The sequence below is a fragment of the Mesocricetus auratus genome, unplaced genomic scaffold (assembly GCF_017639785.1).
Source record: "Mesocricetus auratus isolate SY011 unplaced genomic scaffold, BCM_Maur_2.0 Super-Scaffold_100007, whole genome shotgun sequence".
Lineage (NCBI taxonomy): Eukaryota > Metazoa > Chordata > Mammalia > Rodentia > Cricetidae > Mesocricetus > Mesocricetus auratus.
In genome coordinates, this window is record NW_024429191.1 from 87,386,453 (window position 1) to 87,405,350 (window position 18,898).

Genomic DNA, 18,898 nt, shown 5'->3' on the forward strand with positions numbered 1-18,898 from the left:
AAATAGAAAATAGAAGACCCTTGCTTATGTCTAATTCATATTAGAGATACACAAGGTAACTGAAGGAGCACCTCAGTGAAGCTTAATGCTTCTTCACAATGGCCTTTTCCCATAATGAGAGAGCTACTCTAATGATCATAATCAAACCAGTCTTCACACTAATCGTATACTGGCCTGCCTTCCTTCCCTTTGTTCTTTCTTTCCTGAGCTCTGGGTATTAATGTATTATCTTCACTTACATCTACTGGCAATGGTGACATAAAAATTAAAATTCATCTCCATGAGACCAGTTTTAGTTGGTTTCCATGATAAAATAAAAAGTAAACTTGAGTAGTAGTATTAGCTGCCTAGCAAGATACCGTAATAGAGGGAATCATTATAGGTTTGAGGAGAGAGCTGACACTAGTGAGATTTCCAGAGAGCTACAAGGATGACATCAACTGGCAAACTGACCAATAGTGGAGAGACTACATTAATAGCCCCTCCCTGATAATGAGATTGAGGACTACCTTATATGCCATCCTAGAACGTTCATCCAGTGACTGATGGAAGCAGAGACAGATACCCACAGCTAAACACTGAACTGAGCTCCTGGAACCCAGTGACAGAGAGAGAGGAGCGATGAGCCAAGGGGTCAAGACCGTGCTGGTGAAACCAACAAAGACAACTAACCTGACAAGGGGGAGCTCTTGGACCCCAGACTAATAGCTGAGAGACCAGCAGGGGACTGATCCAGACTCCCTGAATGTAGTGTCAGTGAGGAGGCCTCCACAATCTCTGGGGCCTTGGTTAGTAGATCAGTGTTGAACATGGCATACGAATGAACTCTGGGAGTCATTCCACATGGAGGGATGCTCTCTCAGCCTGGACACATGGGGAAGAGCCTAGGTCCTACCCCAGATGAAATGACAGATTCTGAAGATCCCCCATGGAAAGACTCATACTCCCTAGGAAACGGTGTGGGGATTGGGTGAGGGGCTTGGAGGACTAGTGGAGGGGCAAGGGAGAAGGGGTGGGAGAGGGAGCTGGGATTGACGTGAAGCAAGTATGTTTTTAATTTAAATAAAAAAATAATGGAAAAAATTAAATTAAATTAAAGGATATTTTTACTCATTTAGGTTAATTAAAAGTTTCACAACTAAAATCTTGAAATATCTCAAAAGATTTCATGAATAAAGCATTTTTGATGCACCATTTCATTTACAGATGAACAAGGTTTCTGTGAAAAATGAGAGGTCCAATTTACTTGAGTTTACATTATTTTCTAATTATCTATTGAAATTTTCTCAGGCAAACACATACATGCAGCCACATGCTTAAACACACACGCACACATACACACATACACACACACACACACACACACACACACACACACACACACACATACACACACCGGACTTGAAAAAGTGCTTTATTAATCTCCTTGAGAATTAATGTTTGCTACTCACAGCTAAGATGTAATGTGTAAAAGGAGATAATAAATTCATACACTTACCAAAGATAATCCATATAAGAAAAAGAGTGTAAATATTACAAGGAAACCAGTCATTACTATAATTTGGGCAGATGCTATGATAGCTGCAATGAATATGGAAATAATGAAGATGAAGCCAACATAGATTAAGCCCCAGGACAGCCTAAACAAAGACAAAAGATATTTAAATTACTTAGCCCTTTAAATCAGTATTTTTACATCTACAGAAACATCTAAAGAACAATACCATTATTCTAGTATGTGCACCCTAATTTAATGACTATGATACTGATAACATGACTGAAGTCCATCGTGTGTGCTCTTCTTTATAGTTCTCCATCTTGTTCTCCCTAAGGTAATCTTTTGGCAAACATCCTGCTTATGAATCCCATACATTCTGATTGATTGCCTTTACTACACACTAATGGGAGGTGCCAAATATTATTATGGCACCAACCAATGGGAAAGAATGTCACAACCAATTAAGTGGCTAAAAACCAAAGTATGGCCTTGCTGGTACCTGAGAGCCAGACTTCCATACGTATGTATTGCACAAATACTATGAGCATTGTATAAACCAAGGTTTACACTGTATATATTACATGTAACTTGCCTTTATCAATCAACATTACATATTACATATAGAGCTTACATATTTTATTATTAATACACTCTATTGTTCTTCTGACCTTAGATAACTGTTTCCTATTTTTCTTTGTTATATTGGTGCCAAGAATTTTATTACATTTGTTTTTATGTAAGATGAAGAAGAATATCTCTAGAGTGAAATTACTGAATTAAAGTTTATGTATCAGTTTTATTAGACATTACCAAATAACCTGTAAAAGCTGGAAGGAGATTTACCAGCTGATGGTCAGTCAAATCAATCAAATGCCTTTACAGACATCAGAGCCTGAGCATCTTTGCAGGCAATACCACCACTCTCTATAGAAAACTAAAAACCCACAACTCCACTGATGACATCACATGCTTCTTATTCCTATGACTGCTTTACTAAAATGGATATAAGTTATGACACATAGCACATCTTTACACTTTTACATTATTTTGCTTTAAAAATGTGTTGGTGTTCACATTTTTTACAATATTGTTAAAGAGCATCATGCACTATTAGATCTGAATAGACTATAAGGATGCATGTGTCCCAGCGTCTCGTTTACAAATAATAAGATTGTGGGCCCTTAGTTAATGGGTATGTGAAAAGTCACAAAACAAGGCATTAACAAGTCACAAATATAATTGCAGCCATTATTATGCCCAGAGTTCTTTCTTTTGTTTAAAACTGTGTAATTACTAAGAATTCAACCCCTGCAGAATGCAGCAAAAGATGTGTGATTTGCAAGAGTACACCCAAGTAAAATGTTTAGCTGGATTTACTACTTATTTAAATTTGACCTTATATCATAATGAATTGGCCTATGTTAGAAACTTCAACATTTTTTTAAAAATGTAACATATTCTGTGAATTTACTTCCTAAGTACTGAAGGGGACTACTTTAGGTAGGATTGAAAAACCACAGTGTAGGAAAATTATGAAATAAAGACATTAAAATAATTACTTAAAAGGGAAGCTAGCTATAGGGTGGACTTGGAAAGGTGATATTAATAAACTTAGACAAAATCTTACTGGTTGCAAAACAATACAAGCATCATACTTTAAAAAGTAATTATTACATTTCATATTTATGGCATTAGTTGAAGTTGTATTTACTTTCAATAGGTGTATGATACTTGGAAAAAGTATTTCCAAAGCATTTTCTTTCTTAGTTTAAGGATGCACATATCAATTCACTATTCCAGGTTTTAACTTATATGCATACTAAGAATCACCCTGAACATGACTTGACATTATAATGTTTATTATCTCTTTGGTCCTCATGTCAGCCTGACTGGTTCCTTCCTAATTTAAGGTGACCCTGGGCATTCTACCCCCTAGGACTTGCCTTGGACTGAAGGGAGACCCTTTCTCCAGGGGTCTGCTCTCTCTCCCTTCCTAACAGGCTTACATGACAAGACATACATCCATTCCTCTGTCATTACCAATACTCCCACACAAAAAATCCTTCACTTTTTAAAAACATGGTTTCCTCCTTTTCCGTTTCCTAATCCATATGCATTAGAATTAAAATTATCTTTGTTGGTAAACATACTGAACATGGAAAATAATTTTACTTCGGGGAACACAAGTTGCTATATTGTCCAGTCAACAATTATTCATGCAATCCATGTGATTTTCCCATTCCACACATATAGTTTGGGTTTTTTATGGAGTGTTTTGTTTGTTTGTGTATGTTTTAAGTGGTGTTTGTTTGAGTTTCACTAGGTTTGGTTTATCATGAAGGGTCTCAGTGTCTCTCTCTCTCTTTCTCTCCCTGAGGGTCTCTAGACAGCTCAGATAAGCCAGAAACTCTCCATCTTCCAGCATCCACTTACCCAATGCTAAGATTGGCCTGAACTGCCATGCCCAACCAAGTTTTCTTGATTTGTGTAATACAGAGAGAAGTTTCCCCTCCAAATCAATATCAAAATATGCCATGTTTCCTCTGAGCACATAATTTTTCCTTTTGACATGATAATATACTTTTTGTCACTGATACCAAATTCTGTGTTTTGTTTCGGAGGTGTTTACATGTTATGTTATTTGTATTTCTCTTTATTAAACTCATCTACTATTTTCCTAGGTCTTTATTTCCATGAAAGTACTCACCTTTATTATGTCACAAATACATAAATAGATACATGCCTGTATACATATAAACATATATGTATATATTCAAAATCACTTTAAAGTGTTTGTGGGGTGAGGAAAGGTGTAAATATGAATATGTAGTTCAAGTGATGTTATTAAGTCCTAAACACCAGCCTATATGTGATGTCCTGATCATAATGTATCACTTAAAACAGCATTTACTTACTTCAAAACATCACTGGTTGGGATGAATACAACAGCCCAAGAGCAAAACAGCCCCTTACAAGACTGCTTTCTTCACATAAGGAAGTGGGGAGAAGTCATTTCATCACTAGGAGTGATTAGGCAGAACTGCCATCAGGACTGCATCACTGAGACCTGGCTCTGGCATTTGCCATCTACCTAACACTGGGTAACTCTCGTATCTTCATTTACAGCCTTGATTATAGTGCCTCTATCTCAGAGGCTGCATGGGAAAGAAGCCAAAGTTAAAACCATGTTCAGTGAGTTACAGTGACTATCTTCCATGGAAGATCTAACAAAGACTACATCTAGTAGTCAGAGCAAAACAACAAGCATCCCACATATCAAATTTAAACTGTGGAATTATAACAATAACACTTTCACTGCTGTATAATTTCTTTATGACTCACCAGAATGCTGAATCTTGTAGACCCATTATTTTGATCAATTCCTTATACCTTTTTCTCTCTTTAGTAACATTACGTGATATAAAATACATAAACGAGGAGAAATAAAGCAAACAGACTAAAATAAAAAACTCATATTGAAGAATATCTTTAGTAATAAAAGGCAATGTCTTCATAGTTTTTGCGTTAACAGACATCAACTCCTCCATCACAGAGTGGTTTGTTGTGATCTAGAGAAAGATATAAGCAAACAGAAATTAAAGGATAGAAATTGACAAAACTGGAGTAAATGTTGGAGACTGCAGTAATGTCATTTCCCTAGTTTAATGCTGTAGTCTAGTAACACCAAGAGTCACTGTTAGCGGGAACTGGGAGTGTCATTTTGCAGGCTTCTGTGAACAACTTCAGAACTAGAAGTTTTAAATCAAATGGTCTCTTCCTTGGCTAAAAATCTGAGTTGACATAATTGCTAGTTTGAATGTGTCCCTCTACATTACATTTGGAAATACATCCTCACTATATTAGAGGTAGTATGTTTGGGGAAGTAAGTCATGGGGCCCCGCCCTTGTGGATGGATGAGTGACTCATCAAAGGGTTGGTAAGTATTTCTAATGTGCAATTTGCCCTTTTGCTCCTCTGCCAAGTGAGAACACAGTGTTCTTCTTCTCTTTGACCTTTCATCTTTTCTGCCATGTAAAAGCTCCTAGACTATGACAACTGTAAGAAATGAACTTGCTGAGGCCTAATCATATACTTGACAGAACTGAGAACTGAGAAAAATAACTATGTTCTTTATAAATTATCCAGCCTTGGGTGTTTAATTATTGTAGGGCAAATGAACTGTGACATTCATCTTTTATTAAAAGTCTTGATGCCTCTGTAATTAATTACAGTAGCCACTAGAACATTTCAATTAAGCACTCACTTCTATAATAGCAGCATTGATGGCAGTTTGTAGAGTCACAAATCCTTTTTTCCAGTATCTGGACAATACACATGAAACATCACCATATATATCCCAGCAATGAGCTGTAAGCACAAGGAAGAGTATAACCATCATTAGGGCATAAAGGCAGATTGGAAATGAGGAACAACAACCTGAAAGAAAGTGATTGAGACTCTACTAGTCAGAACTTCTAACCCATAGAGAAAATAGGTACAGTGATGCACACCTGTAATCCTAGCTCTCAGAAGGCTGAGGCAGAAGAATAATAGATTTCTAGGCTAGCACAGGCTATATGGCATGATAATATCTCAAACCAAGCAAGCAAATAAGCACACAAGCAAAATAGTAATTTTGAGAAGAGGAAAAGAATGTTAAGGTGAAGGTTATATGGTTTAGAAAAAGTAGATACTCTCACACACCAGGAGACTAGGGATGGAGAAATCGCCAGCTTCCTAAGACAACAAGATTTAGGGTTTCTATATCAAAGATACACACACACACACACACACACACACACACACACACACACACACACACACACACTGGATCCCAATGTCTGTACCTAAGGTGTTGGAACTTTTCTAAAGAAGGGTGTGCATGAGAGGAAACTTTCGTCCCAAATAACCTGGAATAAATTATCTTAGCAAAATGCATACCGCCAGGTAGGAAGTGGAGACGCCAATGAGACAGTGTCTGAAGACTTGTGACAAGCTACTGCACAGACATGTGATGAATAAGACAAAGGGCCACAACCCTTTCTGGGGAAGAAACATGATTTTCTTCCCAGTGTTTCCATGTGGCCTCTCCTGTGCTGTAGCATAAGAACACAACTTGTACTTTACACTTGAATGTCTCTGGATAATCCTTTTGCTACAAGTGACAAGATCCACAAGTCTATGACAATTTTACTCACAAAGAACACTTCTCCCTTGATCCTAATCTTCTCAGAAAGTGACTTCATCCTAGGGGGGTTTCCAAGACACCATAAATATCTAAGTAGCTCTATTGTCTTTATCATATCATTGGTATATCCTTTTTTTCTCTCTCCTACCTCCTGCTCCTGACTAGAATAATTCTTAAAAGAGGCTCCACAGTTGGTTTTCATTCACTGTACTCTACAGGAACCCAGTGTAGCACATGCTGACTGCACTCACCGTGTGAATAGTAGTAAAGAACTGATTGTACACACCAATTTTATGTCCTCAAGTATCTTTTGGGGGATTAGATACAGGGTTTCTGTGTAGCTTTGAAGCCTGTCCTGGCACTCGCTCTATAGGTCAGGTGGGTCTCAGATTCACAGAGATCCGCCTGCCTCTGCCTCCTGAGTGGTGGGATTAAAGGTGTGAGCTTCCAACGCCCAGCCTCAAGTATCTTTTAACTCATAAACCTTCCTCCTTTTCAGCTGCCTCTGATATAATTTAAGTGGCCATCAGGTTTAATTACATTCTCCATGAACTTGCAACTTGAATTCTCTTGGCTGTATCAGGAGTGTGTTGACATATTATTTATGATTTATTAAAGCCTACCTGAGGATTCAGAAAGCAAAGTCAGTCACAGGCTATAGAAGCCAGGCACACACCTATAATCCCAGCAGCTAGAAGCTAAGAAGTAGTGGTACACAATTTTAATACTAGGACTCAGGATTAACAGGTAGATGGATCTCTCTGAGTTCAAGGTCACCCAGGGATACATGAGACTGAATCAATCTAAAAGAGTAACAGATCACACACCTTTAATCCCAGGACTAGAAGGGGAAAAAAGATAGAAGCAGGATCTTCAGTAGTCAGTAGGAGCATTCATTCTCCAGTCACACTGAAGACAGGAACATACATTCTCCAGCCATGCATTCTCCAGCCACTTTGAGGATAGGAAGATATTGAAGTCTCAGGATTCTCCAGCCACATTGAAGAGAGGCAGCAGGATCAGCCCACTCAGCCTGCGGTAGTAGTATGAGCTGGCTGGCGGTCTGCTAGTTTGCCTTTCTGATCTTCAACTTGAAGTTTGAACCCCAATATCAGACTCTCAGTCTTTTATTTATCCTGCTACAGGAGTACTCTATTAATCTTGAACAACTCTCCACACGCTTCCCTGATTAAAGTACTTTAATGGCTATCCATGGCATAGGTTTTCAAGATACCAAACAGGACCTAACCCTTATGCCACTGCAGAATCATTCTTCTCTCACGTCCCATGACTTTTCATGCTCTTCCAGCTACTGTAGGATGCTCTGATACATCTTTATTCTACTGAAACACAGTATCTCTAGCTCTTCACACTTGCTGTCCCTTTGGTTTTATTTTAAAAGTTACTTCTCTAATCCCACAATCAGTTAAGACTCCTGGATCCAAGTTACCACAAGTAGTTTCCCTTGAACTTGACACTAATTATTCAATGCGTGTCTCTCCTACTCAACTGCTACCACATCTGACATTAGGATCTGACCATTCCCTTAGACCTGTGAGTTCAACAGTTGCATGCTGAATTATTAATATAAGGGAAGCAATAAAATATTAGTCTGTTTTCTTCTATGAAACTGAAAGTATTTGTTGCTCAACCTTGTTGCTTCTTGTTGAAAACACAGAGTGTCACAATAGTATTTTATATGAAAAGTCACCTAGTAAGTCTTCTTTCACAAATGGATTTCCATACATTAGAAATACTTCTAACTTGTAAGAGAAAGTGTCATTAAATACGATTCCAAAAGCACGAGGAATATTATTCAGAAGCACTTCATCCAGGTCATTTTTACTTGGTACTCCAATTATTCTTGCTCCTGTGAGGTATAAGATGAAAACAGGTATACTGGGTTGTACAATATGCCACCAAAACAAAATGTGATATTAGACTGAGCCATGTTTTTATAGACTTTTCCACTTAAACTAAACAAAATAAAAGCAACCTAGAGAACATTATTTTACTGTTTCAAATCACAGAATCCAATTATTCAATTGTGTATGTGAATTACATGTTTTAATAAGACAAGTGGTGGATGAGGAAAAAAAGACCACCATGCTGTTAAGTACAAGAGTAATCCACTGTTGTCATTACTATAGCCCTGAGGATTCCAGAATTCTTACTGAAGCAAAATCAATTTACATGACTTTTGTCTTATGCAGAAACAACATAACAAACAGACTCTATAACAACCAGAAATTTCATTAATTAAAAAATGATTATTAAAGAATAAATGGCCAGATTACATCTAGGTTGCTCATAACTGAAATATATGTTTTCTTAGTTTTGGTTACAAAATGGGCCCAATTTAAAATCACAACCTTTAAAGGTTTTGCATTCTATATTATACATAGTAAAGAGTATCACCTTTAAATTGCACATCATTAATGTTCATACTTATGAACTTGTTGTTAAATAGCCATGACCTAATTACTTATATTTTTAACAAACTATAAATCTTAGTCATTAAGTATCCACATTAAAAACATACATATACACCAATAGCTACATTTCTCCCAGTTGCTATTTTTAAAATTTGTAAGTTTTTGTTTTTATGTTCTAATACAAACAGAGGTCTCCATAAATTGAACCCCTATTAAGCTGAAAGAATTGTATAATCTTGTTACAAAAGAAAAATGAAAACCACTGGGCCGTGGTGGTGCATGCCTTTAATCCAGCACTCGGGAGGCAGAGGCAGGTGGATTTCTGTGAGTTCGAGACCAGCCTGGTCTACAAGAGCTAGTTCCAGGACAGCCTCCAAAGCCACAGAGAAACCCTGTCTCAAAAAAAGAAAGAAGAGAAAGATAAAAACCTAAGAGGATTATATGCCATCTTGATACATGAATTTATTAAAATAATGCTTTACTGGAACTTCAAGCTAACATGTACATATCTTATCAAAAATAAATCAATAAGACTAATTCTTTCTTGTCATTGGCATATTTACCTTTCATAGAGGGAGCAAAAGAAGTTTTATTCATTATCAGTTGGGTTATGTTAGAGATTGGTGTATATACAACCATTTTAGAAGATCCATTAAATTCATCTATTCTTCCAAGATCTTGAGGCGGGGTTTCAGGGAACAGCATGTTTTCTTTGAAATATGAAAACAGACCCATATACAGCCCTAAAATAATTGGGAAACTCCATTCCTATAAAACAATTTTAAGAGAGAAAATAATGAGCCTACATTTATTTCTCCTCAGATTGGCCAATACCAAAGAACTTTGAAGACAAGTTCAATTTTTACATATAATATGGCTTCTTGTTGCTGTACAATCTTTAGAGACAGGAAAACTCAATGAAAGACTAAGTCTGAGTTAGTAGTCATATGTATCACTCTCTGGTCAAAGTTTTGCATTAAATCATGAATGATTTTATAAGACACAAAGTGGCGAATTACAATATTTCTTGCTAGCTGGCATATTTTGTATTAGAAACTAAAGGAAATAAATAGCAACTGAGAGACAGGCAATCTTGAGTGAATCACCAATAGCAATAATTTCTTTTTTTTTCTTTTTTTGGGGGGAGGGTGGTGGGGGGTGGCTGAGACAGGGTTTCTCTGTTTAGCTTTGAGCCTGTCCTAGAACTTGCTCTGTAGACCAGGCGGCCCTCAAACTCACAGAGATCCACCTGCCTCTGCTTTCTGATTAAAGATGTGTGCCACCCACCACCTGGCTGCAATAATTTCTTCCTTCTTGGTATAATGTTAGAACACACTTTTTCTTCAAGAAATTGGGAATTCTTCTTTAATGCCCAAGGACACCTCTCTCCAGTCTGACTACCATATAGGAGAAATATGAACCAGGAACCACGAAGCACTCTCAAAACAATGGAGAAAGAAAAGACACCGTTGCGTTTTCACATTAATAACCATTTCAGCTTACCAATGCCAGAATTTATCTGCACAAATCACATATGTCCCTGTCTTTGGAATTTACCTTTAAATGTTGACACTGCAGTTTCACTTATTTTAAGTGGCCACACTAAAGTAATGTAGTATGGATTAATTTGAAAACTGTAGGTCTTGATGAGAACATACTCTTAAAATACAAGTGTAAGTGGAGATAGGTATTTGAGTTCTTTTTTATGGAAAGTAGGAAGACATACTACATGCCACACTAGACCTGGTTTGTAGATCCCTACCCAATCTACTGTCTTTTTCTTTTTCTTATGAGCAGAGGTTACCAGGGTCTGAGCAGATGGCAAAGTCTCTAGATAGAGAAGCCTAGGTCCCTGCATGAAAGGAAATAGTCTTCTCCCTACTCAACCTACTTCTACTACCGACTGTAATGAAAATCATGAAAACTGAACATTTGTTATGCATTAACCCACTGAAACTTGTACTATTCACCACTTCTCAAACAATCTGCTTTGTACAAACCAACAATGTTGTCCTTTTGTAATTATTTGAAAATAATTGTTTGAAAATAATCGTTATGTAGAAAATAAAGTTTTTAATAATAAAACAATAAAATTAAAATTTCTCAATTTATACTTAGCAAAATCTATATTATGTCTTGGTTACCAATGCAGAATATGTGACCATTTAATGTTTGTTACAATTTACCATACATTTAAATTTTTACTTTACTTCTTTTTTTCACTTTTTAAATTTAAATTAGAAACAATCTTATTTTACACATCAATCCCAGTTCCCTCTCCCTCCCATCCTCCCAAGCCCCCCACCAATACCCCATTCCATTCCCCCTTCTGCTCCCCAGGGAGGGTGAGGCCTTCCATGAGGGATCATCAATGTCTGTCACATCATTTGGGGCAGGGCCTAGGCCCTCCTTCATGTGTCTAAGCTGAGAGAGTATCCCATTATAGGAAATGGGTTCCCAAAGTCCATTCATACACTATGGATATTTATTTCATTTTTTAATGTAATACTTTTAGTGTTTGTAATTCTATGGCATTGGTTGTAGATCTTTATGAATTTCTCAATTAACAAATATAGCTAGTAATATAAAAAACACCCTTCTTTCAAGTAATGAATCTCGTCTACCGTTTATAATGCAATATTTGAAATAATTAGGCAAGGAAAGAAGAGTTCTGAGGAAAGGGTGAAATTTTTGCACATACCAAGAAGCTTTCTCTTTTCATTCTCCATTTCTTAAGCAGATTCTTGTGTAGAAGTGCTCGGGTTTGCTGATATACACTTATCTCTTTCATAGTCACTTTACCTGCTTGTTAAGTGAACAAACAATAGGTGAACCAAAACATTAGGAAAACCCTTGACTATACTTCTGATCCAATATTTACTACACTTAAAACTGTAACAAAATGTAAAATATTGTTGGAACAATTTATGACTAGATTTTACTTGAAAAACATCTACTTTAAAGATTTTGGAGGAATAGGTTATGGTGGGATGTGGGGTGATTATCGTCACACTTCTACAATAAAACAAAACATTGTAAGTCAAAAAAATATAGCGTTAGGGTACAGAAAATGTATAATTATATTTTAAAACAGAATTCAATGATGTGAATAAAGTAATTCAATTACATTCATTCCATTATTACTTGTTTTTGTTTCTTACATTTTAGTAAAAATCCCATAACTAATTAAATAAACAACAAAATCCCGATTTCTTAAACTCACTTGAATTGATGATAAATTACATTCATTAGATACAATCCCAAGAAATATATTTGGAATATACTTTCAGATTGAAATAAAATAAATTTTAAATGAATAAATTTTACCAAAAGGACTAAGCTTTAGGATAATAATCCATACTCAAAATTACTTGATTCTGATACACAAGCAGAATAAGACTTCTCTCAATTTTTGAATATAGATGCCACTCAATAACTCTGAAAGCAAAGTACAAAATAAATTTTTTAAAGAAAATAATAAGAAAAATATGATAGAAAAGTAATTTTGCCCAGAAAATTTTCAAATAAACAGGTTAAAGATTTTTTTCAGTTTCCATAGTCTTTAAATTTATTCTTTCCTAAATTTACATTAAAAATATTTTATGCAATTTTCCCTTGGCTAGAATGGAAGCAAGCTAGATTCTACTGTTGTATTTACAAAATGAAATCTGGTTGAAGAAAAAAATCAAAATTAGTTCTTAAAATACTGAAGTATCTAGAAACATCTGAAAAATAGATTGATCTTAGTAGAGCACAAAAAAGATACTTACTGTTGCGGAACATTTACATTCCTTGGAAGCAGTCACACAGTTCTCTTCTTTTCTAGTGCGCCAGTTAAAACATTATCTCTAGTTCCTTATATATCCCTTGGTAGGTGGTTACTCCCAGCCATTCTTACGCAGACTGGTTTCTGAAAAGGGATGTGGTTAATCCAAGCTGCACATGATGAACTTGTTTTGTTTTTTGTGTCCCTTTTCCCTGTAAGCCAGTTAGTCTCCTGGGAAAATACTGTTCTGTGATTGGTTGAGAATAAAACAAACCCTACAACTGTTCATTCGGCCTTTCAACTGGGAAAAATAAAGCAAATAAGAAAAAAAATGTTCAATCCTTTTAGATATGATGAGACCAAGATGGAGAGAGGACAAGAAAAGAATAAAAACATTAACTAATCAAACTAAGCTGTTAAATTTGCATGAGAAATACTAATTAATGTTTTCTCACTACACATAACTAAACACAGCTGTCACTTTTCAACTTGGCAAATTCATGCTAAGTGGAAAAAATAGCTGAAACTGAAAGTTTCTTTTCTTTTTCTATTTTTCTTTTGAAAGTAAAGTAATCCATAGTCTAACTTGGAGAACTTCCTATGGTAGACAAATGAAAAATTATTTTCTTCTCTGTTCACAGTCACAAGGGATTTAATGAGTTATGTAGACAAAAAATAGATTTTAAGTGACTAAAAACACACAAAAGGATTCAGACTTTTATGCATCCATACTAGAATACCTGAAATCTATTGCGTTCTCACTGTCCAGTGTATCTGAAAGGCACTGAAAACTTTTTGATCTGCTACAGCAAACGGCAAAACAGGAAAGCAAAGTCCACTGAGTTGGGAAATCTCAAATATTTGACATGGCTCCTGATCCACATGTGTTAATAATCGTAAATCACAGGGATGTTCCAGAGCATATGGGATAATTTTAAGGCAATAACAGTTACAGCCATGATAATATACTTGGAAATTAATTCTACCTTTAAAAGTAGACAAAAGTAAAATATCACATTTTTTACACTGAAAACTGTCAAAACAAACAAGTTAACAGAGGTGTTCTAAAGGTCCCAGAACTGTGAAAAAGGGGTCACAAACACTTAAAAGTTTGTTTCAAAAGTAGAACAAATCTTTTGAAGTCACCTAAAATATAATTAATGTTTCCACTAATTTTAGTGCTAACATTGCTTTATATTCTTTATATTCCATTTTATTTATTTTATTCATTTTTAAGACAGTTTCTCTGTATCCTTGGCATCCCTGAAACTCCCTCTGTAGACCAGGCTGGCCTCAAACTCACATAAATCCACCTACCTCTGCCTCCTGAGGGCTGCCGCCACTGCCCTACGCCTATACAGAAAAGATGAATGTGGCCATGCATATGAGGTGAAGACAAAGGGAGTAGTGATGTTCACTGACCACTACTCACCAAATCCAGGAAGAGGCTCTATCTCAAAGAAGTAAGGCTGAGGACACTATCAGCAGCACACCCAATATTCTCTTCTGGTCTCCCCTGGCATCCACACACCCATGCGCATACACCACATTCATGCACATAACATAAATTTTTATCATTTCTTTTATTTTCTGAGATGATAATGTATTACAAAATTCCTCCCTATCCCTATCCCTCCACTCCTCCCAGCTTCCCCACCTCCCATCTCCCCCAGATCCACTCCCCGTCCATTCTCTTCAGAAAAGAGAAGGCCTCCAAGAGACAACAACCAAACATGACAAAACAAAACACAATTTAAGATCAGGCAAAAACCTTTATACTGAGGACGGACAAGGCAACCCAACAGGAGGAAGAGTTCCAAGAGCAGGCAAAAAAGAGTCAGAGAACACTATAAAACCACCAAGCTAACAGCCACAACATATTCACAAAGGACCTGATGCAGACCCTTGAAAGCCCCATGCTTAAAAAGAAAATAAAATGCAAAGGTAGAGTGGGTGTGTGCATATGTGTTTTTTTTTTTGTCAGATTTCAGGTCCAGAAGACAAGAGGGAGATCTCCTTACTAAATAACAGGGGCAACATTATAGCAGTTAGTATGCTTACTCTGGAACAAAAGTTAGTTCTCTGATTTTGCACCATTTCTTTAAACATTTCTCTCTCAATGTTTCTTCAGCTAGTAGTGCTGAGAAATACAAATGTTGACATACACAGAACATGCCATACATATGATTATTCTGTGATTAAATTTATTAATATATGTAATGTACTGTCTAGAAAGTTATAAATGCCCCCCAAGAGGCTATTGCTTGTGACTGTACTCTTCCTCTTCCTGTCATTAACAATTCTTCGAATCTTACAAAGAAGACACAAACAAATACACAGGCATGTGAACCCAGGGCATGGGGTAACAGATTGAAATACATTCCTCCTAAAAGAGAACTTCATGGCCAGAATCCTGAACATTCATGACGGGGGAGGGAGAGAGAACTAGTAAACTAAGAACTAAAGCTAATAGACATTATGTAGAATATAGAATTTATACTCCAAATTTAAGAGACTGTGTAAATTAGTTAAATTAGGAGAGAAAGAAACTAATCCATTAGAATGCATAAAATTTAAAAATAGCAATAATAGTTAAGATTTAAAACTTAAGGGATACACTTACAGCAGATTATGCACAGCTAGAGAGAGCTCTTTAATTCTTCAGAGTTTTTGTTGCTATGGAGGCATCTGTACTGGCCTGTCCTTGGGGTTCTGACAGGATACGCTCTCAGCTGCAATCACTAAGAGCACCACCTGTGCACATTCACTACCAATCACTACATTCCCTTTAAAAGGGCCCTGCCCACCTCCCCTTTCTCTTTCTTTCTGTCTGTTCCTCTCTCTCCCTCCCCTTTCTCCCTCTTTCCCTCTCCTCTCTCCCCCCTCCCCTCCTCTACTCCTGTACCCAGTGGCCCATCCTCCCCCCTCTTCTTCCCCCTTTTTACAATCCTTTTCCCACTTGAACTCTGTCAATTGGCATCTCTCTCCCAACGCCTTTTTAAAATTACAACATTGGTTCCCTGACAGGGAAGGCTCTCCTGGCGTTTCCTCCTGTCCGCAGGCAGTTTAAGGCATGCCAGAAATGTGGAACCCTGTCTGTATGCTACAGCCTTGCGTCTCTGGATCACGAGGTCCCTACATCAAGAACTGGCATGATTGGTGAGCCTCTCTCCCTTCCCCACCTCTGACTATTCCCACCAGTGAGGACTTATCTCTCCAGTGTGGTTTCTCACCTTTTGGCCTCATTGAGTCTTGGTACCAGGCGACCATGGTTCTCTCGGGCTCATCTGAGCACCAGGCCTGTGCCAGTCTCGTTTCTTGGATTGGCTTTCTTGCTCCATCCTAGCTTGATAAAAACCATTTGGATCTTGTTCTTCTGCTACAAGCGGCAAGAACACACAGTAATTATACAGTCATCTTCTCATGAGATAATTCCAAAGAATTAGGGATTCTTCTGATGGATTAGACCAAGAGGCAAGAAGTATTGGAATACAGTCCTATGAATAAAAGTGGCTGTTTCTAGATGTAGATTATTCCTGTAGTTTATTCCCTTCAGCAACAAACTTGGGATTTACTTCCCACAGTTTAACACTATCTGGTCATTTACTGGGAACAATTTCTCCCATGCAGTTCAAGTTTACTGATTATATTCCTTGGCTATGTTTGAGACTTGTTTCCCACCATCGGGTCCTTGTTTCCTTCTCCTATGTAACTGCAGAGATCTGCCTTCCTGCAACTATCCTTATTGACAAGCATTTGGTCAGTGTTTAGGCCCCAGGCAAAAGCATTTCATCTAAGACTTTTCCAGATATCCAAGGACATAAAATCACTACACAACCAAAGTTGCTGATTCATAGCTGCCTAGATAGATAGAAAAAAAATAACATGCCCTACCTTTACCTCTCTGGCAGATAGAGAAGCGATAACCTACATTAACCCTACACTAAAAGATTTTCACACTTCTTGCATTTATCTTCATCCCAAGATCTTAGCTCAGAGACTTACTGTTCCCTCCTATTTACCCTAAGAAGATAAACACAAAAGTAATCAGCCCATTTGCTAATCCCCAGGGAAAAGTAAACTTTCCTGAATTCCTGTGCCACCACTGAAGCCAGAATACTGGAAGGCACCAGGTTTTGTTTCTTGTGAAAATTAAACTTAGACCCTTTCCTTGACATAGAGCCCTAGACAAGTGGTGCTAAAAGTTTCTCCTAATAGTTTTAGTTTATTGATCTGTGTGTAAATCTTATCTGCCTTGCTGACCCTGAGAAACTCAAGCCTCTCATTGTAATGCACAGAGAATTACTGTTGCAAACCTATATATACCACCCAAGAACTGAGGAGAGAAAAGGAAAATAGAAAAAGAGAAGAGAGCAGAAGAATAAAGGAACAAGCAGAGTTAACAATTGTGAGTCAATTCTTTACCTTAGATTTTAGTCCCTTTGAACTCTGAGTGAAAACTTTAGAAGCAGGCCTTTTAAAGCTTTCAATATTCTTCCTCACTCATGGGGAATAAGACTACCAAAAATGCACTTCCTAGCACTTTGTAGTCCTTTTATGCTACCTACCTACTCTACCCTCAATAGATCTGCTCTTTTCTGCCTGCAACAAATCTGCTTTTTCATTCGCTGATAGCTTTGCCTTACATTTAATACCAACAACTGAGTCTCTGGTGGGGTTATCCACTTCTGGGCATTCCCCTGGATGTGAGGTTTCCCTTCTGGATCACAGTCTTTTCCTCGCCTTCTGGTTTTTCTTGAAGTGCTGGTACCAAGCTCTGGTTCAGAGCCCTTGCCCCCACTCCTTTGCTTGAAGACTCACTGGGTGGTTTATCTGTGCCTGTCTCTAAATTGACCCTCTCTGAATTCCTGGGATGCTAGGAATTGTAGACACTTGAGTATTACTTCTCTGCCTCACTCATGGGAACTGTGTCATTATCTATACCACCTTGATCCCACTGGAGACCCTCTGACCATTCCTAATCAGCCATTGTTGCAGGACTACCATGATGGGGGAAGTCCTTTTGTATCTATGTTTCTCTTATTGGTTGATAAGTAAAACACTGTCTGGCCAATGAGGCAGGAAGATGGGTGGGACTAAGACGAGGAGAATTCTGGGAAAGGTAGGTAGAAAGACCTTACCAGAACAGTTGCCATGTAGACCACAAAAAAAGTAGCAGATCTGGACCCTTTTCCAGTAAGATAAGACCATTTAGAAATACATAGATTTATAGAAATGGATTAGGAATTAAGATAGAGCTAGCCAATAAGAAGTCCAAGCCACAGGCCAACAATTTCATAACTAATATAGTGTCCATGTGTTCATTTGGGGCTGAAGGGCAGTGGGACCAGCAGGGACAAAGAACTTCTTGTTACACTGCCAGTTATTGGCCATAGAGCTGGAGGCACAAGACTACTACACATGTCCAGGTGATGCTGTGGTGATGGGAAAGGATCAGGTGGTTTAAGCCCTAGGGAATCAAATTGGATCTACCTCAAACAGCAATTTGCAGGTCCAGGTAGCTCCTGACAGCTCCACAGAGCCTGGGCAGTGAAGTGAAACAGCCAGTTATTCCAGGACATGGCTATCTCCCCAGTTTTCCAGGAAGTAGTCTTAAGAAAGTGGCATCTTCATCCCCACCTTATCTGCTACCCCTTTCTCTTTTTTTTTCTTTTCTTTACTTCTTTTTTTTGAGGCAGGGTTTCTCCGAGGCTTTTGGAGGCTGTCCTGGAACTAGCTCTTGTAGACCAGGCTGGCCTCAAACTCACAGAGATCCGTCTGCCTCTGCCTCCCGAGTGCTGGGATTAAAGGCGTGTGCCACCAACGCCCGGCTCTGCTACCCCTTTCTAACACCTCATCTTTTTATAATAAATAAAAGGGGAGTGATGTTAGTATTCAGGCATCTGTACTGACCTGTCCTTGGGGTTCTGACAGGATACACCCTCAGCTGCAACCACTAGGAGCACCACCTGTGCACATTCAGTACCAATCACTACATTCCCTTTTAAAAA

The 18,898-nt window shown here is 37.7% G+C and overlaps 1 protein-coding gene across 3 annotated transcripts in view; it reads right to left on the bottom strand.

Moving 5' to 3' along the window:
- The window catches only part of LOC101833744 (ATP-binding cassette sub-family A member 6), a 70,525-nt gene extending 57,485 nt beyond the window's left edge, over window positions 1-13,040 (bottom strand). The window contains exons 1-7 of one of the 3 annotated variants that reach the window (XM_005069973.4): window positions 12,892-13,040; window positions 11,823-11,923; window positions 9,685-9,889; window positions 8,398-8,556; window positions 5,763-5,866; window positions 4,841-5,067; window positions 1,499-1,640 (exon numbers count right to left, since the gene is read on the bottom strand). In XM_005069973.4, the coding sequence (XP_005070030.2) occupies window positions 1,499-1,640; window positions 4,841-5,067; window positions 5,763-5,866; window positions 8,398-8,556; window positions 9,685-9,889; window positions 11,823-11,923; window positions 12,892-12,904 (951 nt within the window). In that variant the 5' untranslated portion in view covers window positions 12,905-13,040. Of the gene's footprint in view, window positions 1-1,088; window positions 1,641-4,840; window positions 5,068-5,762; window positions 5,867-8,397; window positions 8,557-9,684; window positions 9,890-11,822; window positions 11,927-12,891 lie in introns of those variants that run through there. The other 2 variants (XM_013113399.3, XM_040750006.1) reach the window with 2 other exon arrangements.
- Between the last annotated feature and the right edge of the window lie 5,858 nt (window positions 13,041-18,898).